General features: G+C 40.3%; 1 protein-coding gene and 1 long non-coding RNA gene across 20 annotated transcripts in view; one reads left to right on the forward strand and one right to left on the reverse strand.

The window, feature by feature from the left end:
• The window catches only part of Mcmdc2 (minichromosome maintenance domain containing 2), a 48827-nt gene that overhangs the window by 25507 nt on the left and 2990 nt on the right, over positions 1-20330 (reverse strand). For 10 of the 16 annotated variants that reach the window (XM_063288171.1, XM_006237787.5, XM_039110522.2 and 7 more), the window contains 8 exons: positions 20127-20257; positions 19990-20049; positions 17060-17255; positions 16311-16433; positions 16089-16193; positions 14311-14436; positions 13491-13728; positions 1885-2090 (listed from right to left, as the gene is read on the reverse strand). In XM_063288171.1, coding sequence (XP_063144241.1) covers positions 1885-2090; positions 13491-13728; positions 14311-14436; positions 16089-16193; positions 16311-16433; positions 17060-17255; positions 19990-20049; positions 20127-20257 — 1185 coding nt within the window. Of the gene's footprint in view, positions 1-1884; positions 2091-13490; positions 13729-14310; positions 14437-15467; positions 15573-16088; positions 16194-16310; positions 16434-17059; positions 17256-19989; positions 20050-20126; positions 20258-20330 lie in introns of those variants that run through there. The other 6 variants (XM_063288170.1, XM_006237785.5, XM_063288174.1 and 3 more) reach the window with 5 other exon arrangements.
• Positions 1-20330, forward strand: part of LOC102556004 (uncharacterized) — a 66931-nt gene that overhangs the window by 18168 nt on the left and 28433 nt on the right. For 3 of the 4 annotated variants that reach the window (XR_010066474.1, XR_010066475.1, XR_010066476.1), the window contains exon 4: positions 19672-19833. This is a non-coding gene — a long non-coding RNA (uncharacterized LOC102556004). Of the gene's footprint in view, positions 1-1077; positions 9722-19671; positions 19834-20330 lie in introns of those variants that run through there. The other variant, XR_592380.4, reaches the window with a different exon arrangement.

Here is a 20330-nt window from a genome sequence, read left to right on the forward strand (position 1 = left end):
CAAGGTGCACTCTACCACTGAGCCCAAGGCTTCTGTTGTTTTTTTAAAGTATTGACTTATGGAAACTTCTATATTCTGACTATAACCCATATGTTTTAGTTACTGTTCTATTGCTGTAAAGGGACACCGCAACGAAGGCAGCTCATAGAAGAAAGCATTTAATTGGGGTCTTGCTTACAGTTTCAGAAGGTTAGTCAATGATGGTGGCTGGGAATATAGTGGCAGGCAGGCAGGCAAGCATGGTGTTGGAGCAGTAAACTTAGAGCTTACTGATCCCCAGGCAGGAGTCAGATAGTGTGTGAGACACTGGGCCTGATCTGGACTTTTGAAACCTCAAAGTCCACCCCAGCAACACATCTCCTCCAACAAACCTATACTTCCTAATCCTTCCTATATAATTTACCAACTAGGGACCAAGCATTCTAATGTATGGGCTTATGGGGGGGGCAATCTCATTCAAACCATCACATTCATACAGATACACAAATAAGTAATTGGAAAGGAGCATAGAAAGATGTTGAGTATATATGCATCTCTCTCTTTCTGCCTATGGACGCAAAGTGACCTGCTGCCTTGAACTGCCATCATTCTTTCCCTGACAGGATGGGCTGTTCCCTTTAGAACTGTGAGCCATCATAAACCTTTCCTTCTGTGTATTGCTTAAGTATTTTGTTGCAGCAACAAAACAAGTAACCAATACACCTTGCTATTTTGTAGCAGTCTGCTACCAAGCTGTTCTGTATACTAGCAACAAAGCTAAACAAAGTCTCTCTTCCCTTGGTCTGGCAGTATTTGGTAAAACCTTCAAAGTTTCTAATGACCACAGGACCAAGTGCACCCCTAGACACATACCTCTCTAGAGCTGATTTGCTTCTGTTGTGTGTGAGGGACTTAGAACTCTATAAACAGGAGTTGGCAAGGTGGATCGGGTGCGTGTAACCGCCTATAAGCTATCAAGTGTCCCACCTGTGCCCTCTGATAGGCACATTTGCTTGTCAGGCTGGACTCTAGCCTGTCAGCCATTGTTGGCTGGTACTGTCCAGTATGTAACTAGGCATCTCTTTTTCTGCTTTCCAGAAAACCCACAGAATTATTCACAGCGATGGAGGAGGCCTATCTCTCTCGGCATGCTATGCTGGTCCACTATTCAAAATTAATCAGTGTGGAGCTGGAGGGATGCCTAAGTGGTTCAGAACCCTGGCTGCTCTTGCAGAACTGGATTTGGTTCCCAGAACTAACATGATAGCTCACAACTATCTGCAAATCCAGTTCCATGGGATTCAATGCCCTCTTCTGGTTTCTGGGAGCACCAGGCCCAAGTGGTAAATAGACATACATACAAATAAAACATGAATACTCGTGAAATAGCAAAGACTCAAAGCAAAATCAATGTATGCTATGAAAATCACATAATCAAATTAATAGATATAAGAAAAAAGTTCTCACAAAATCCTATACTGATTCATAATAAAACTGCTTGGCGGACTAGGAATAGAAGGAAACCTCTTCACCGTGGGCTTTAAGATTAAAACAACAACAACGACAACAACAACTGCACAGCTAGCATTTATTACAATTAATGCTGAGAAACCTGGAAATTTGGAACAACTGTTTTCCTCATAGTTCTAAGACCAATAACACAACGAGACAAAAAGGAACAAAATTGGCTTAAAATACAGTTATATATCAGAACCTAGAGTAAAGGCTAAAACAATGCACTTGCAAATTAAATTATTTTATTTCTAAAATTGGACTGAGAACTAACATTCAGTGTAATTCCATCTCCTGAGCCCCGGGCAGTACTATCTCAGCTGTTAAGTGAGTCCTCAGTACTGGTGAAGCAGGAGGTTAAACAGGTGGAAAGATTGAGAAAGCATTGTTTACCTGACTGGAGCTGTTCCAGTTTATCCTTTTTGTGTGATGTTAGGTCTCCTATGAAGCAGACACCACCCCTAGCAAGCAAAGCACTGCCAGCTTGAATGCTTACTGCTCCAGTTCCATATTTATCTCTGGACACAGTAGGAAAAACTTCAGTACAGACAGGATGACGTATGCCACGGGACACAAGGTTCATGCTAAAATTCAAAAGTCTAGGGAAAGTAAGTTATTCAGATATTTAATGATGACATCATTAATGTGAACGACATGTTTAAATTTAACTTGGCCAGTGTCTACCAAGCACTACATATACCTGGTGTTTTATTTGAAGAGCTTACAGCATAGACAGAGTTAGAGAAACAATTTACAATGGAATAATTCTAAAATATCTTCTTGAGAACACCACAGAGGGAATTATTATTTCCTTTTAGAAAGGAATCAGAGAAAGCCGTGGGAAGGCAACGTTTAAATGGGATCACTGTCTTTGTTGTTGCTGTGTTGGAGACAGGGTTTGCTTGTATAGTCCTGGGTGTCCTGGGACTCACAATGCAGACTTGCTGACACTGAGTTCTGTGCGCCTCTACCCCCTGAGTGCTGGGATCAAAGGCGTGCACTGCCACTGCCTACTGGATCAAAGTCCGCTTATGGATTACCTTTTCTCATGTATTTCAGATTTGTTTAATAGGTTTGTCAATGTCCTATCTTGACTATTCCTGCTGTTTCTGGATCATGACAACTCTTGCTACACTTTCCTTTTTGCTTTTAATATTGTTGTTAACTGCTTCAACTTCTTTAATTCTCAAATTCAAATTATAATAAAGAACTATTTCTTTAGTATTGTGGTAAATCTGAGATACTGTCCAATCACTCATGTTTTGGGGGTTGGGCAAAGTACGTGGGTCCTGGTGGTGCCTACCTGACCTATGGTGGGATTCACAATATGACAGGAGATTTAGGAGTTAGTGGGTCACCATGGGCATTCCCTGAACAAACAGACTGTGTCCTCTGCCTCTTTCTGTCTGTCCCTCTGGTTCCTGTCTACCAAAGATGCACTGTTTTTCTCTGCCATGACGCTCTGCCTCAGTATTGGCCTATAGCACTGGAACATGTAAATGATGGACTACAATTGTGAGCAAAAATAAAGCTTAGTCCTTTGAATTGTTTCTCTTGCTTACCACAGCAATGAAAACTGTCTAATGTGTCTATCTTTAAAACCCTTACCACAGAAATTATAACTTTCTGATGCAACCATCTATGATGATCAGATACAGACATGGAATGTAAAAGGGACTCAGGTAGTGTCCTTTAGATGTAGACAGGAAAATGCCAGAAAGTGTTGTCATGTATGCATCATCATAGGACTTAGACATTAGCCCCAGGGTATGTAACAGAGAGGACACTGCAAAAACAACATTTATAGCCTGAAATGAGCAGTGGTCTTAGCTATAGATCATATTAAAATCATGTAGGGAGTTTTGTTTTCTTTCAAAACAAATTCTAATGCCCATTTCCTCAACTACTTAAAACAGAATTTTTGGAGGTAGTATACAACTTTTTAAAAAGTATCTAATTTTTGAGACAAGGTCTTACTAGGTTGCCTTGCCTGATTTCAAGACTGAATAATCAGGACTGTGTATGATCCGCCTTAAGTATAGACAAAAATGTACAACAGAAAATAACATTCAAATAGATTTACAGTCTAGTTTAATTTTAAACTTGGTACAAAGAAACAATGAAATCTTATAACAGATGATGTGGAAACTACATAGGAGAAGCATCAACTTTCACTACACAATACCACATACAGACACTAACTAGAGGGCCAGGTGGACAGTTAACCCCTCAGGATAAGGACACTTGCCCAGCAACGGGTTCAATCCTGGAACACACTTTAAGGTACAAAGAGATAATTAACACCACCAAATTGCCCTCTGACTCCTATGTGCACTCTGCGGCATGTGCACTCTGCGGCATGTGCACTCTGTGGCATGTGCACTCTGTGGCATGTGCACTCTGCGGCATGTGCACTCTGTGGCATGTGCACTCTGTGGCATGTGTACTCTGTGGCATGTGCACTCTGCGGCATGTGCACTCTGCGGCATGTGCACTCTGTGGCATGTGCACTCTGTGGCATGTGCACTCCCCCACAACATGGACACACACAGGAAAAAGCATTAAACTGAATACAGAGAAAAGACTCAACAAAATATATTTCTAGGAAGAAAACAGAATTTTCACGACTTTCAGGTAGGCAAAAAATTCTTAACTGGAACCCAGAAAACATGAAAAAGAGAAAATGAAAAATTGGAAATAGAAATCCTCTAAATTGAAGTGTCTGCCCATCACAGACACATTTCAAAAAACTCATAAAAGCTTTCAGATTAGAAGCACGTGAAAGATCTGTATGACAAGAACTTCAAGTCTCTGAAAAAAAGAAACTGAGATCTCAGAAGATGGAAAGATCTCCCACGCTCAGGGATTGGCAGGATTAACATAGTAAAAATGGCCATCTTACCAAAAGCACTCTACAAATGCCAACTCAATACTTCACAGAGATAAAAAGAGCAATTCTCAAATTCATCTGGAATAACAAAAAACCCAGGATAGGAAAACTATCCTCAAAATAAGAGAACTTCTAGGAAATCACCATCCCTGACCTTAAGCTCTATTACAGAACAAGATTGATAAAAACTGCATGGTATTGGTACAGAGACAGGCAGGTAGATCAGTGGAACACAATTGAAGACCCAGAAATGAACCCACACACCTATGATCACCTGATCATTGACAAAGAAGCCAAAATCATCCAGTGGAGAAAAAGACAGCATTTTCAACAAATGGTGCTGGCTTAAGTGGAAGTCAGCATCTAGAAGAATGCAAATTGATCCACTCTTATCTCCTTGTACAAAGCTCAAGTCCAAATGGATCAAGAACCTCCACATAAATTCAGATACACTCAAACTAATAGAAGAAAGAGTGGGGAAGAGTCTTGAACACATGGGCACTGGGGAATATTTCCTGAACAAAACACCAATGGCTTATGCTCTAAGATCAAGAATCGACAAATGAGATCTCATAAAATTGCAAAGGCAAAGGACACTGTCAATAGGACAAAATGGCAAACAACATATTGGGAAAAGACCTTTACCAACTGTATCCATCTAATATATACAAGAACTCAAGAAGTTAAGACTTCCGAGAACCAAACAATCGTATTGAAAACTGGAGTATAGAGTTAAGCAGAGAATTCTCAACTGAGGAATCTTGCAAGACTGAGAAGTACCTAAGGAAATACTCAACATCCTCAGTCAACAGGGAAATGCAAATCAAAACAACCCTGAGATTCCACCTCACACCAGTGAGAATGACTAAGATCAAAAACTCAGGCGACAGCAGATGCTGGCGAGGATGTGGAGAAAGAGGAACACTCCTCCATTGTTGGTGGGATTGCAGATCGGTACAACCACTCTGGAAATCAGTCTGGAGGTTCCTCAGAAAATTGGACATTGAACTGCCTGAGGACCCAGCTATACCTCTCTTGGGCATATACCCAAAAGATGCTCCAACATACAACAAAGACACAGGCTCCACTATGTTCATAGCAGCTTTATTTATAATAGCCAGAAGCTGGAAAGAACCCAGATGCCCTTCAACAGAGGAATGGATTAAGAAAAATGTGGTACATCTACACAATGGAGTACTACTCAGCTATCAAAAACAATGACTTCATGAAATTCAGAGGCAAATGGAATGAACTAGAAAATATCATCCTGAGTGAAAAACAAACATGGTATGCACTCACTGATATTAGCACAAAAGCTCGAATCACCCAAGATATAATACACAGACTACATGAAGCTCAAGAAGAAGGACAACAAAAGTGCGGATGCTTCACTCCTTTTTTTTTTTAAATGAATGATACATTCTTTTCATCCTATATAACAGCGTAGCAATAACAAGATCCTTCCTTGTAGCACATATAAAACTTCGATGCTGTCTAACTCAAACACTGTCAGAGTACCCACTCATTCTCAGGGTTCCCTTCTTCTCTTTTAATGTTGTAGTTTTAATGTTGATTAAGCTGCTATGCAGGGCCATGGCAATAAATCAAATAGTCAGAAGCAATCGATTTAATATATTAACCCATTTTTCCCTCACAAGTCATTTGTAATGTAACTGTTTTTCTGTGGAATATGTTACGCTTACCATCTCTTTTTAAAAAATTTTTTTTATTAGATATATTTCTTTACTTACATTTTGTATGATATTCCCTTTCCTGGTTTGCTGTCCATAAGCCTGCATCCCCACCTCCTTCCCCATATAGGTGTTTTCCCCATCCACCTCCCTTACCGCCACCCCCAACATTCCCCTGCATTGGGCGGGGGGGGGGTCCAACCTTGGCAAGACCAAGGGCTTCCCCTTCCACTGGTGCCCCAACAAGGCTATTCTCTGCTACATATGCAGTTATAGCCCTGGGTCAGTCCATGTGTAGTCTTTCAGTAGTGGTTTAATCCCTGGAAGCTTAGGTTGGTTGGCATTGTTGTTCTTATGGGGTTGCAAGTCCCTTCAGTTCTTTCAATCCTTCCTCTAATTCCCCTAAACGGGGTCCTGTTCTCAGTTCAGTGGTTTGCTGCTGGCATTGATTACTGTATTGGATATACTCTGGATTTGTCTCTCAGGAGAGATCTATAGCCGGTCTTTCAGCATGTACTTTTTAGCTTCATCAATCTTATCTAGTTTTGGTGGCTGTATATATATATGGGCCACATGTGGGGCAGGCTCTGAATGGCCGTTCCTTGAGTTGCTGGTCTAATCTTTGCTTCCATATCCCCGCCTATGGATATTTTCCCCCCTTTTAAAAAGGAGTGGGAGCATCGGCATTTTGGTCATCCTTCTTCTTGAGCTTCCTGTGGTCTGTGGATTGCATTTTGGGTAATTCAAGCTTTTGGGCTAATATCCACTTATCAATGAATGCATACCAATTGTTTTTCTGTGATTGGGTTACCTCACTCAGGATGATATTTTCTAGTTCATTCCATTTGCCTCTGAATTTCATGAAGTCATTGTTTTTGATAGCTGAGTAGTACTCCATTGTGTAGATATACCACATTTTTCTTAATCCATTCCTCTGTTGAAGGGCATCTGGGTTCTTTCCAGCTTCTGGCTATTATAAATAAAGCTGCTATGAACATAGTGGAGCATGTGTCTTTGTTGTATGTTGGAGCATCTTTTGGGTATATACCCAAGAGAGGTATAGCTGGGTCATCAGGTAGTGGAATGTCCAATTTTCTGAGGAACCTCCAGACTGATTTCCAGAGTGGTTGTACCAGTTTGCAATCCCACCAACAATGGAGGAGTGTTCCTCTTTCTCCACATCCTCGCCAGCATCTGCTGTCACCTGCGTTTTTGATCTTAGTCATTCTCACTGGTGTGAGGTGGAATCTCAGGGTTGCTTTGATTTGCATTTCCCTGTTGACTAAGGATGTTGAACATTTCTTTAGGTGCTTTTTGGCCATTTGATATTCCTCAGCTGAGAACGTTTTGTTTAGCTCTGTACCACATTTTTTTTAATGGGGTTATTTGGCTCTCTTAAGTCTAACTTTTTGAGTTCTTTGTATATTTTGAATATTAGCCCTCTATCAGTTGAAGGATTGGTAAAGATCTTTTCCCAATCTGTTGGTTGCTGTTTTGTCCTAATGACAGTGTCTTTTACCTAACAGAAGCTTTGCAGTTTTATGAGGTCCCATTTGTCGATTCTTGATCTTAGAGCAAATGCCATTGGTGTTTTGTTCAGGAAAATTTCCCCAGTGCTCATGTGTTCAAGACTCTTCACCACTCTTTCTTCTCTTAGTTTGAGTGTATCTGGTTTGATGTGGAGGTCCTTGATCCACTTGGACTTAAGCTTTGTACAGGGTGATAAGAATGGATTGATTTGCATTCTTCTACATGCTGACCTCCAGTTGAACCAGCACCATTTTTTGAAAATGCTATCTTTCTTCCGTTGGATGTTTTTACCTCCTTTGTCAAAGATCAAGTGACCATAGGTGTGTGGGTTCATTTCTGTGTCTTAAATTCTGTTCCACTGATCTACCTGTCTGTCTCTGTCCCAATACCATACAGTTTTTATAACTATTGCTCTGTAATACTGCTTGAAATCATGGATGGTGATTCCCCCAGAAGTTCTTTTATTGTTGAGTATAGTTTTTGCTATCCTGGGTTTTTTCTTATTCCAAATGAATTTGCAAATTGTTCTTTCTATATGTATGTTGGAGCATCTTTTGGGTATATACCCAGGAGATTCTATAAAGAATTGAGTAGGAATTTTGATGGGGATTGCATTGAATCTGTAGATTGCTTTTGGCAAAATGGCCGTTTATACTATATCAATCCTGCCAAGCCATGAGCATGGGAGATCTTTCCATCTTCTGAGATCTTCCTCAATTTCTTTCTTCAGAGACTTGAAGTTCTTGTCATACAGATCTTTCACTTGCTTGGTTAATGTCACACCAAGATATTGTGTATTATTTGAGACTATTCTGAAGGGTGTCATTTCCCTAATTTCTTTCTCAGGCTGTTTATCCTTTGAGTAGAGGAAGGCTACTGATTTGTTTGAGTTAATTTTATACCTCGACACTTTGCTGAAGTTGTTTATCAGGTTAAGTAGTTCTCTGGTGGAACTTTTGGGGTCACTTAAGTACACTATCATATCATCTGCCAATAGTAATAATTTGATTTCTTCCCTTCCAATTTGTATTCCTTTGACCTCCTTTTGTTGTCTGATTGCTCTGGCTAGGACTTTGAGTACTATATTGAATAAGAAGGGAGAGAGTGAGAAGCCTAGTCCCTGATTTTAGTGGGTTTGTTTCAAGTTTCTCTCCATTTAGTTTGATGTTAGCTACTGGTTTGCTGTATATTGCTTTTACTATGTTTAGGTATGGGCCTTGAATTCCTAATCTTTCCAGGACTTTTATCATAAAGGGGTGTTGAATTTTGTCAAATGCTTTCTCAGCATCTAATGAAATGATCATGTGGTTCTTTTTTTTTTTTTTTTTTTTTGGTTCTTTTTTTCGGAGCTGGGGACCGAACCCAGGGCCTTGCGCTTCCTAGGTAAGCGCTCTACCACTGAGCTAAATCCCCAGCCCCGATCATGTGGTTCTTATGTTTGCATTTGTTTATATAGTGGATTATGTTGATGGATTTCCATGTATTAAACCATCCCTGCATCCCTAGGATGAAGCCTACTTGATCATAATGGATTATCATTTTGATGTGTTCTTAGATTCGGTTTGTAATAATTTCATTGAGTATTTTTGTGTCACTATTCATAAGGAAAATTGGTCTGAAGTTCTCTTTGTTGGGTTTTTGTGTGGTTTCAGTATAAGAGTAATTGTGGCTTCATAGAAAGAATTTGGTAGTGCTCTGCTTCTATTTTGTGGAATAGTTTGGACAGTATTGGTATGAGGTCTTCTACGAAGGTCTGATAGAATTCTGCACTAAACCCATCTGGTCCTGGGCTCTTTTTGGTTGGGAGACTTTTAATAAATGTTTCTATTTCTTTAGGAGTTATGGGGTTGTTTAGATGGTTTATTTGTTCCTGATTTAACTTTGGTACCTGGTATCTGTCTAGAAAATTATCCATTTCCTCCAGATTTTCCACTTTTGTTGAATATAGGCTTTTGTAGTAGGATCTGATGGTGTTTTTTTTTTTAAATTTTCTCAGATTCTGTTGTTATTTCTCCATTTTCATTTCTGATTTTGTTAGTTTGGATACACTATCTGTGACCTCTGGTTAGTCTGTCTAAGGGTTTATCTATCTCGTTGACTTTCTCAAAGAACCAGCTCCTGCTTTTGTTGATTCTTTGTATAGTTCTTTTTGTTTCTATTTAGTTGATTTCAGCTCTGAGTTTGATTATTTCCTGCCTTCTACTCCTCTTGGGTTTATTTCTTTCTGTTCTAGAGCTTTTGTACTGTCAAGCTGCTGATATATGCTTTCTCCTGTTTCTTTTCGCAGGCACTCATAGCAATGAGTTTTCCTCTTAGCACTGCTATCATTGTGTCCATAAGTTTGGGTATGTTGTACCTTCATTTTCATTAAATTCTAAGAAGCCTTTAAGTTCTTTATTTCTTCCTTGACCAAGTTGTCTTTGAGTAAAGTGTTGTTCAACTTCCATGTATATGTGGGCTTTCTGTGGTTATTGTTATTGAAGACCAGTCTTTGTCCATAGTGATCTGATAGGATCCATGGAATTATTTTTATCTTCCTGTATCTGTTGAGGCTTGTTTTATGACAGATTATATGGTCAATTTTGGAGAAGGTACCATGAGGTGCTGAGAAAAAGGTATATTCTTTTGTTTTAGGATGGAATGTTCTTATATTTTTGGTTGTGAGCCTAGCCTTTAACGGCTGAGCCATCTCTCCAGCCCAAGGATGGAATGTTCTATAAATACCTGTTAAATCCATTTGGTTTGTAACGTCTGCTAGTTTCTCTACATCTCTGTTTAATTTCTGTTCCCATGATCTGTCTAGTGATGAGAGTGGGGTTTTGAAATCTCCTACTATTATTGTGTGAGGTGCAATGTATGCTTTGTGCTTTAGTAAGGTTTCTTTTATGAATGTAGGTGTCCTTGCATTTGGAACATAGATATTTAGGATTTATCTTGGTGGATTTTTCCTTTGATGGATATGAAGTGTCCTTCTTTATCTTTTTTAATGACTTTTGGTTGAAAGTCAATTTTATTTGATATTAGAATGGCTACTCCAGCTTTTTTCTTCAGGCCAGTTGCTTGGAGAGTTGTTTTCCAGCCATTTACTCTGAGTTAATGTCTGTCTTTGTCTCTGTGGCGTGTTTCCTGCATGCAGCAAAATGCTGGGTCCTCTTTACATATCCAGTCTGTTAGTCTATGTCTTTTTATTGGGGAATTGAGTCCGTTGATGTTGAGAGATAGTAAGGAGTAGTGATTGTTGCTTCCTGTTATTTTCCTTGTTTGCGGTGGAATTATGTTTGTGTATCTCTTTTGGTTTCATTGCAAGATTATACTCTTCCTTTCTGTATGGTGTAGTTTCTCTCTTTGTATTGGAATTTTCCATCCATTATCCTTTGTAGGGCTTGATTTTTAGAAAGATATTGTGTAAATTTGGTTTTGTCATGGATTATCTTGGTTTCTCCATCTATGTTAATTGAGAGTTTTGCTGGATATAGTAGTTTGGGCTGGCATTTGTGTTCTCTTTGGATCTGTATGACATCTGTCCAGGATCTTCTGGCTTTCATAGTCTCTGGTGAGAAGTCTGGTGTAATTCTTATAGATTTGCCTTTATAAGTCACTTGACCTTTTTCCCTTACTGCTTTTAATATTCTTTGTTTTGCGCATTTGGTGTTTTAACTATTATGTGATGGGAGGAATATCTCTTCTGGTACAGTCTATTTGGAGTTCTGTAGGCTTCTTGTATGTTTATGGGCATCTCTTTCTTTAGGTTAGGGAAGTTTTCTTGTATAATTTTGTTGAATATATTTACTGGCCCTTTAAGTTGAGAGTCTTCACTTTCTTCTATACCTATTATCCTTAGGTTTGATCTTCTCATTGTGTCTTGGATTTCCTGGATGTTTTAGGCTAGAAGCTTTTTGCGTTTTACATTATCTTTGACAGTTGTGTCGATGTTTTCTATGGTATCTTCTGTCTCTGAGATTCTCTCTATCTCTTGTTTTCTGTTGATGATGCTTGTATCTACAACTCCTTGTCTCTTCCTTCGGTTTTCTATATCCAGTGTTGTCTCCCTCTGTGCTTTATTGTTTCTATTTCCATTTTTAAATCCTGAATGGTTTTGTTCAATTCCTTCACCTGTTTAGTTGTGTTTCCTGTAGTTCTTTCAGGGATTTTTTTGTGTTTCCTCTTTAAGGTCTTCTACTTCTTTACTTGTGTTTTCCTGCATTTCTTTACGGGAGTTCTTTATGTCCTTCTTAAAATCCTCCATCATTATCATAAAATGTGATTTTAAATCTATATCTTGCTTTTCTGGTGTGTTTGGATGTCCAGTATTTTCTCTGGTGGGAGAACTGGGCTCTGATGATGCCACGTAGTCTTGGTTTCTGTTGTTTAGGTTCCTGCACCTGCCTCTAGCCATTGGGTTGTCTCTGGTGTTTGCTTGTCTTGCTGTTTCTGAGAGTGACTTGACCCTGCTGTAGGCCTCTGTGTCAGCACTCCTGTAGAACTGTTTTCCTGTTTTCTTTCAGCGTTTTCTGAGAACAGGTGCTCTGATTTCAGGTGTATATGTGCACTTGGTGACTGTCTTCCAGCTCTAGGCGTGGGCAGGAATCAGAAGGGTCCTGCCCCTGATTGCTCCTAGGTCCTTGTACCCAGGGGGCACAGTTGGCACTAGGCAATTCCCTCTTGGGTCTGGAATGTGGGCAGAGGGTAGTCTCCTCTGTCTTCTCAGGAATGTCCACACTTCTGAGGGTCCAGCTCTCTCCCCCACGGGATTTCGTTTGAGGGAGCTGTTTGGTCGGTTCAGTTCCATCCTGGGCGCAGACCAGAACCTCGGGTACTGGCGGCTGACTGTTCCTATATTCCTGTGTCCAGAGCACTGTGCAGTTTCCCCTTGAACCAGGGAATGTGGGCAGAGGTGTGCAGAAGTGGCAATCTGTCCTGCGATCTTAGGATGTCCGCTGCTTCCCTCCTTCTTAAAAGGGGGAACAAAAATATCCATAGGAGGGGATATGGAGGCAGAGTTTGGAACAGCGACTGAAGGAACAGCAACTGAAGGAACAGCCATTCAGAGTCTGCCCCATATGTGCCCCATATGTACACAGTCACCAAGACTAGATAAGATTGATGAAGCTAAGAAGGTCATGCTGACAGGAACCAGATATAGTTGTCTCCTGTGAGACACAATCAGAGCATGTCAAATATAGAGGCGAACGCTAGCAGCAAACCACTGAACTGAGAACAGGACCCGGATTGGAGGAATTAGAGAAAGGATTGAAAGAGCGAAGGGGCTTGCAACTCCGTAAGAACAACATTACCAATCAACCAGAGCTCCCAGGGATTAAACCACTACCCAAAGACTGCACATGGACTGACCCAGAGCTCCAACTGCATATGTAGCAGAGGATGGACTTGTTGGGCACCAGTGGAAGGGGAAGCCCCTGGGTCTGCCAAGGTTGGACCCCCAGTGTAGGGGAATGCAGGAGGGGGGAGCAGGGGGAGGAAAAGAAGGGGTGAATGGGGAGGGGAACACCCTTATAGAAAAAGGGGAGGGGATGGGATAGAGGGGCTTATGTCCAGGAAAGGTAATAACATTTGAAATGTAAACAAACAAACAAACAAAGATCTGGTTATCTGGTGGTGCATGCCTTGAATCTCAGCATTTAGGGGTCAGAGGCTGGCAGATCTCTGAGTTTGAGGACAGCCTGGTCTATAGAGTGAGTTCCAGGACAGCCAGGGCTTCATAGTGAGATCCTGTAAAAAACGTCTTCAACTTTATTAATACAAATTTATTTAAATACTTTAGTACTCAGATGCAGTCTATGTAATCATCTTATAGTAATATTAGAAAGAAGAATTTATACAATTTTGTGAGCAATATATAATTTAAAACTTCATGGCAAACATCTTACCTGTCTACAAGCAGAGTGTCACTGGTTATAACTAAAATATCCAAGCAGTTTTCTCGCTCACTGCTGCAGTCTCTCGTCTGGACTAGGCTCATCAGCAAACAGAGTTTGAGCAAATTGTAAGTTCCCAGAGGAACAATATGTGATGCAAAGACATTGGCCAGTATTGCTGTGAATCTCCAGCATGAGCTGGACGTCAGGGAGAGGAGACACCTGAAGTTGTCACTAATTCCTGAAGGAACTGAAAGAAAATAAAAAGGACAGAAATTTGATTCCATTTGTTCAAAATAATTTCAAAATATAGTTCTTATGATATTATGATTGGTGGCCCTGCTTGTCCATCATTTCTTATCCCAGTCACCTCACGCACCCACATGAATGAGTTGTGAGCTGAAAGCCAATCATTCGTTCTCTGAAGTCATGTGAGGCAGCAGGCATGAGGCTTCTGTACTGCTGCCTTTGCTCCTGTCAGGAAGCCCCGGAGTGCTGTGTTCAAAGGGTTTCTATTTTCCCACTTTGAAAGCACTGTACCATGGCACACTGTTTAATGTTCTCTAAATGTTCTCCACCCTGGCTCTATGGGCTCCTAAGACGGCAAATGTTGGAGGAGACGCTGTGCAGGCTACCTCTGCTCTCCTTTGAGCAGCTCTCACAGCACAGACCCCTGGGAAGGCCTGTCTTACTCTCACACTTGAATCCTGAGTTCGACAGAAGAAAGTAGACTATCTACCTACTTTTACTGCTTAGGCCTAGCACAAAGGTAAACAACACTGTTTGCTAAACAGATGGACTGACATGTATAAAATACATGGTTTCTTCATACCTTTTGCTGTGTAAGGAGTGATACTATTTGCTTCTACACAGAGAGCAGTTTGTGAAGTTTTGACACAGACTGGAATTCCAATAATTTTATATTCATTTCCTATTTTCATCTTATTCACTAGTTCATCTGTTTATTAAACACAAAAGAAAATAGCTTTCACAAAATGAAAATTGCATATCATCATCTGTTTCAAAGATCTGGAACAAGTGCCATCTCAGTAGTTGAGTTAGTAGTGAAGTGTTTACCTCTCATGACTAGAGTATCCACATGCAATGGCACCAGTAATGGAAGCAAGGCCATTGTATTGCTGACATACATCGACATTTATAGGCACTATGAGTAAGCTTCAAGAAGCATGTGGAATAGTAACTGGGATAATTAAATATTCACCTATAATGCAGTCAAGAGGAAAAATACCACTCTATAGACCATATTCAATTAAATGGTAAAGAATGTTAATAAACAATATCATGAAAGTAACATTTATTTTGAAAATTAAGTAATTTTAAAAGACAGCACTCACTTTCTACAGCATTTCTAAGGTCTCGTCTGGGTACTCTCCTACACACTGTAAATTGTGGCTATTCCCACCTGTACCTTGTTCATGATAAACCAAGAGAGCAAGCAGTCTCTGCAGGACCAAGTCATTGTAGTGGAAAAACTGAATGCACGTCCAGTCCAGTCTTCACCCTTTGATGTTAGACCGTGTTCTTCTCACACACGCAGCTGGGCTAAGCCTTTAAGTTCAGTCATGTGTGTATGTGTGCTGTATGTATGTGTGTGTGTGTACATGTTGGAAGTCAGAGCACAACTCTCAGGAGTTCTCTTCCTTCACTATGTGGGTTACACTGATCAACTCTGGCTATGAGGCTTGGCAGCAAGCATTTCTACCTGACAGCCCATCTTTCCAGCCTTCCTGTTTATTTTTAAAGCACAATTAAGAAAGAGCTCAGTCAGGGTTGGGGATTTAGCTCAGTGGTAGAGCGCTTGCCTAGCAAGCACAAGGCCCTGGGTTCGGTCCCCAGCTCTGAAAAAGAAAGAAAAAAAAAAAAAGAAAAAAAGAAAGAGCTCAGTCAGCAAAGTACCTGCCATGCTCTTTACTGACCTCTGCCTGTTTCCTAGTGCCCACATGAGAAGCTGGGCATGGCAGGTCATACCTGTAACTTCAGTGCTGAGTGGTGTAGGGAGGACAGGCCAGTACTTGGAGCTCATGGGACAGCTAGCCAAGTCCAAAGGCTAAGCACCACGCTGTGTGAGAGACCCTGTCTCAAAAAAACAAATATTTATGCTGTGCAGCTAAATCTCCAAATCTTTTCTTCATCATGTTCGTGTACTATTAATTTCTTTTGAGATGGGGCCTCATTGTGTGAATCTGGCTGGCCTTGAACTCAGAGTGCCTCTGAATGCTGGGATTAAACATGCACCATCACACCCAGCTCTGTATGCTAATAGTAACAAAACAGAACACACACACTCACATGCACACACCCCACACACAACATGCACACACATACATATGCGCATGCATACACACACACACACACACACACACACACACACACACACACCACACACCACACATGCACATGCACACACTCACACACAGAATAATGTGATATCATTACTATAAAATGGCCATGACCCTGGGACTTGGCAATTCCAAATAAAGATGACTTCCCATGCTTAAGCTGTCAGTATACTTTATAAAATGTCAGCATAAATTAGCTGGTTCCCTATTTTATAGCAGTTTTTTCTAGTTCAAACAGGACTTTACATACCTCTTAGGAAAACACTAAGCGACTGAAATCTAAATGGCTGGTTTTTAGGATCTCCTTGAAAAGCATGAAGGACTTTTGTGGTGATTATTTCGATTATCTGTTTATCTTAAGGTAAAGAACAAAAAATAAAACAGTTAATAGAATCCATATTCAGTTTAAGTCTCCTATTAAAATACAAGTGACTATTGGAAAGTTATCACAAAATGTAATTGCATTTTTTACCACCAAGTACTCTAAATTTTCTGTCTTCTTGAAGTGAAGATGAACAGAGACGGCATAAAAAGTCATTTCTTACTGTTGCAGATTCTGTAGCACCGGGCACATGGACTCTTATATATTGAAATCCTGAAAGAAAATAGTGACAAGTTAAGCCGCTCTCAGATTTGGCTATTTTCAATCAATTTTAATATTATCTGTTAGTGTGTCTTGCTTGCCTTGTTGTGTGTTGAGACAAGGTATCGCTGTGCAGCCTAAGCTAGCACAGGCTAGCCCAGGCTAGCCTGGCTCCTTCCACCCTCCTGCTTTAGCTTCCCCAGTGCTGGCAATGTGGCTGTCTCCTCCCAGGCACTATGCTAAGGTACTGGTAAAATGGACATGTAAACACACAACTTCTGTATGTGGCATCGTTTACAGAGAGCGCAGAGAAGAGAGAGGAAGCATCCAGCTCAACCAGCCTTGAGAATCAATGGAAAAGGGCTGACTAGGTTAAATCTTAAGCAGAGAGGAAACTGCATGAGCAAACAGTTCTCATTTTCGTTCTGTCTCATTTGGTATGTCTTTTTTCAGGAGAATATCAACACTTATTCATTGGTGGAGTGCAGGGAAGACCGGTTCAAGATTACGCACAGTAAACTTATAGACATTAGGAGACACCGACATGTCTAGTTTACTACACTTTGAATAGCCGCCAATTGTGAATATGGTTTGAGATGGGATAGCTTGATGAGTTCATTTCTCATGTGAACACTGACCTTTTGAGAAAGGACATACTTCATCTGAACAGAGGAACCTTGCGCCTTGTGTGTACTTGGTTACAGTTGTCATGGCAATCACAATCCCCTGCATCATATAAAATCTCTGAGACGCATAATTAAGTGGAAACTCACAAAGATCAAGACTATAGCTTGGCAGGGACGGTAAATGTGTTAACTTCAGCACAATATTGATCTGAGAAGAACACGAAAGCACATTAGTAAAAGGTGCCATCCAACTTGACTTGCTTTATTATATAGCAAGAATACTATCTAATTTGCTTTTGTTGCTATGAACCAAATATCAAGCCGGAGAAAAACATATGAAATGTAAATATAACTCCTATAACATCTTAATTAAAAATGCCACAAGGAGCTCATTGGTTCTCCTTAAAAACACACATTCTCTGGATCACAGTATAATGTGAACCCCAATAGCATTGGGCACTTAAGTGCCCAGATTGTGATCTCAAAATATTAATTCACATTAAAAGGAATCAGAGCTCTTTAGAGAGAAAGTAACGATTCTAATCTGGGACAGAAAATATAGGAAATGGGTTATTGGGGCATCTAATTTTTTAATTACACACACACACACACACACACACGTGTCACAGCATGTGGTGGCATGTGTGAAGGTGAGAAGAGAAACTGTGAGGATCTGTTCTCCTTCTACCAGGTGGGCTGGGCATGGGATGGAATTAAAGCGCTCAGGCTCGGAAGCCAGGGCCTGCTCCTGCAGATACAGTGAAGAGCTTGTGACAGACTCTTGTTGAAAAAGGGAAGAGAAATGTTGGGTGTCATTACAGGTTGCTGCCTGTTTTCAAGTTGTTACCCTTCAAAGCCTTAAAAGGGAATCAAATATTTATCCCACATTTCCCAAACAAATTGTATTTTAGAGTAATCAAATAAATAATGATAAACTTATTTTTATTTTCATTTATCAATGTTAGAGATTAAAATTAGAGCCTTACCCGTGCTAGGCAAATGCTCTCCTACACATCTGTATCCCTAGGTGAGACAATTTATTTTACAGAATAATTTCAGATAAATCAGAACGGGTGGCAAAATGAGAAAAATATAAAATTACAACTGCTAATGAAAGGATAGACTGTAGATATTCTAAAACCATCAGGTGAAAGTTGATGCAAATTGTGTAACTAATTATGAATCAGAACAATAGCATCTGAACCACTGGTCAACTGACATCACTAAAAATGGCTCAATATAGCCTTATGATATGGAATGTATACATATAACATTATATAATGTGTTGTTAAAATGAACTGAATCTAGCCATAAACCTCCAGAATTGTGTCTTATTTTAGATATATAGGATACAGAAAAATAACACATGCTATCGTAAGAAAGTAATTAGATGGATCCAGATGTATAATAACTTACAGGATAATTAACCAGTTTTTTAAAGTCAGTGTATAAAGGAAGGCGTGGGATAGCACCACTGAAGAAGCCTCAGAGACCGACACACAAGAATTCTGAAGTGTGAGCCTTGTTTTGATGCTGATTTGTCTTTTTTTAAATAAATATCTTTCAGTTTTTAAAAACTGACCTTTTTAAAGATTTATTATATATAAGTACACTATAGCTGTCTTCAGACTCACCAGAAGAGAGCATCAGATTTCATTACAGATGGTTGTGAGCCATCATGTGGTTGCTGGGATTTGAACTCAGACCCTTAACTCTCAGCCATCTCTCCAGCCCCTGATTTGTCTTTCTGGGGGGGGGGGGAGCTTTCTTCCTTCCTTTCTTTCTTCCCTCCCTCCCTCCCTCCCTCCCTCCTTCCCTCCCTCTCTCTTGTCTGTCTGTCTGTCCCCTTCCCTTCCCTTCCCTTCCCTTCCCCTCCCGTCCCCTCCCCTCCCCTCCCCTCCCTTCCCTTCCCTTCCCTTCCCTTCCCTTCCCTTCCTTTTCTTCTTAAGTAGGCTCCAATGTAGCCCAGGCTGGCTTCAGATTCTCTGAGTAGCTGAAGCTGACCTTAAACCTTCCTTTTTCTGCTCCCTAAGTGTTGGGATTATAGGGCATGTACTGCCTCATCCAGGCCTTGGTCCTGGCTCAGGGTGGTGGTCGTTTCGTAGTGGTGGTGGTGGGGAACCCCAAAAGCTAAAAAAAAGTCTTGAGATAAAAATTGGAAAAATTAAAGTATGGACTGGATATTAAATGATATCAAGAAAATACCACTGGTTTGTAAAAGATACTGTGATTATATAAGAACACAACAGTTTCTAGACGTTGGTCCTGAAGTATTAACTGGTGGGACACACTGTGTCATTGAGCTTGAGTGATAGATATATGGAAGTCAGCTGTATAATCTCTTCACTTTTGGATACTTTTGAAATGTTATTATAAAAGCATTTATTATAAGAGTGTTAATACAGGCAAAAATGAAACATACTAAGGTATTTGTGTTAGTGGTGGCTGTAACTTGGACTCAGTACCTCCTCAGGATTAGTAGGGTACCCTGGTAACTGTGTTGTTGGGGGTGTTTCTAGAGATGTTAACCATGGGAGGCTCACCTCCCTGAACATTGGCAGCTATGGGAGACAACTTGGCTGAACGCACACAGCACTGAAACACATCCTTCCCCCTTTAAATAGTTTGTCAGATACACTGATACAGCATTGGAACTCTGACTGACCACCTAATTTGAATTCCATCGCCTGAGCCAACATGGCAGAAGAGGAGAACCTAGAAGACACCATCGTCCTCTGGCAGCAGACTCTGGTGGAATAAGCATGACCACCCCTCAAATTAAAATGGTAAGTGTAAAAAGAGAAAAAATGACATAGGAAGTAGTAAGTTGGACTTTGTAAAATTTATTCTCTTTTATTATTAACTCATTCCTGGGAAAACAATATTTTGTTATTTTGAAGATTTATACTTCAGTTTAAAAAACTTATTTAATCAAAACTTACTTGAGTTTCAGTCTGTAACTTTCCAATTAACGAGAGAGTCTTAACAGCAACAAAGCAGACCTGTGATTTCAAACAAGTAAACACATTACCAAGATTTCCGTGTGATGTGGAAACTGTTTCTTTCTTCTTTAACTTACTGATTGGAAAACTTGAGCGGCTTTTAAAGGATGGTGTAAGATGTGATTGCCAAGTTCGGCATCTAATTCGACAACGTCACAGGGGTTTATTAAAATACTGAACCGGTAGACAGCATAGCTTTGTTTTGAATCTGAGAAGACATAAATGTAAACATCAGGATAAGTACGTGCAGACTCTTGTCTGAGGGTTCTTGACTGACCGCG

This window comes from Rattus norvegicus, chromosome 5 (assembly GCF_036323735.1).
Source record: "Rattus norvegicus strain BN/NHsdMcwi chromosome 5, GRCr8, whole genome shotgun sequence".
Taxonomy (NCBI): domain Eukaryota; kingdom Metazoa; phylum Chordata; class Mammalia; order Rodentia; family Muridae; genus Rattus; species Rattus norvegicus.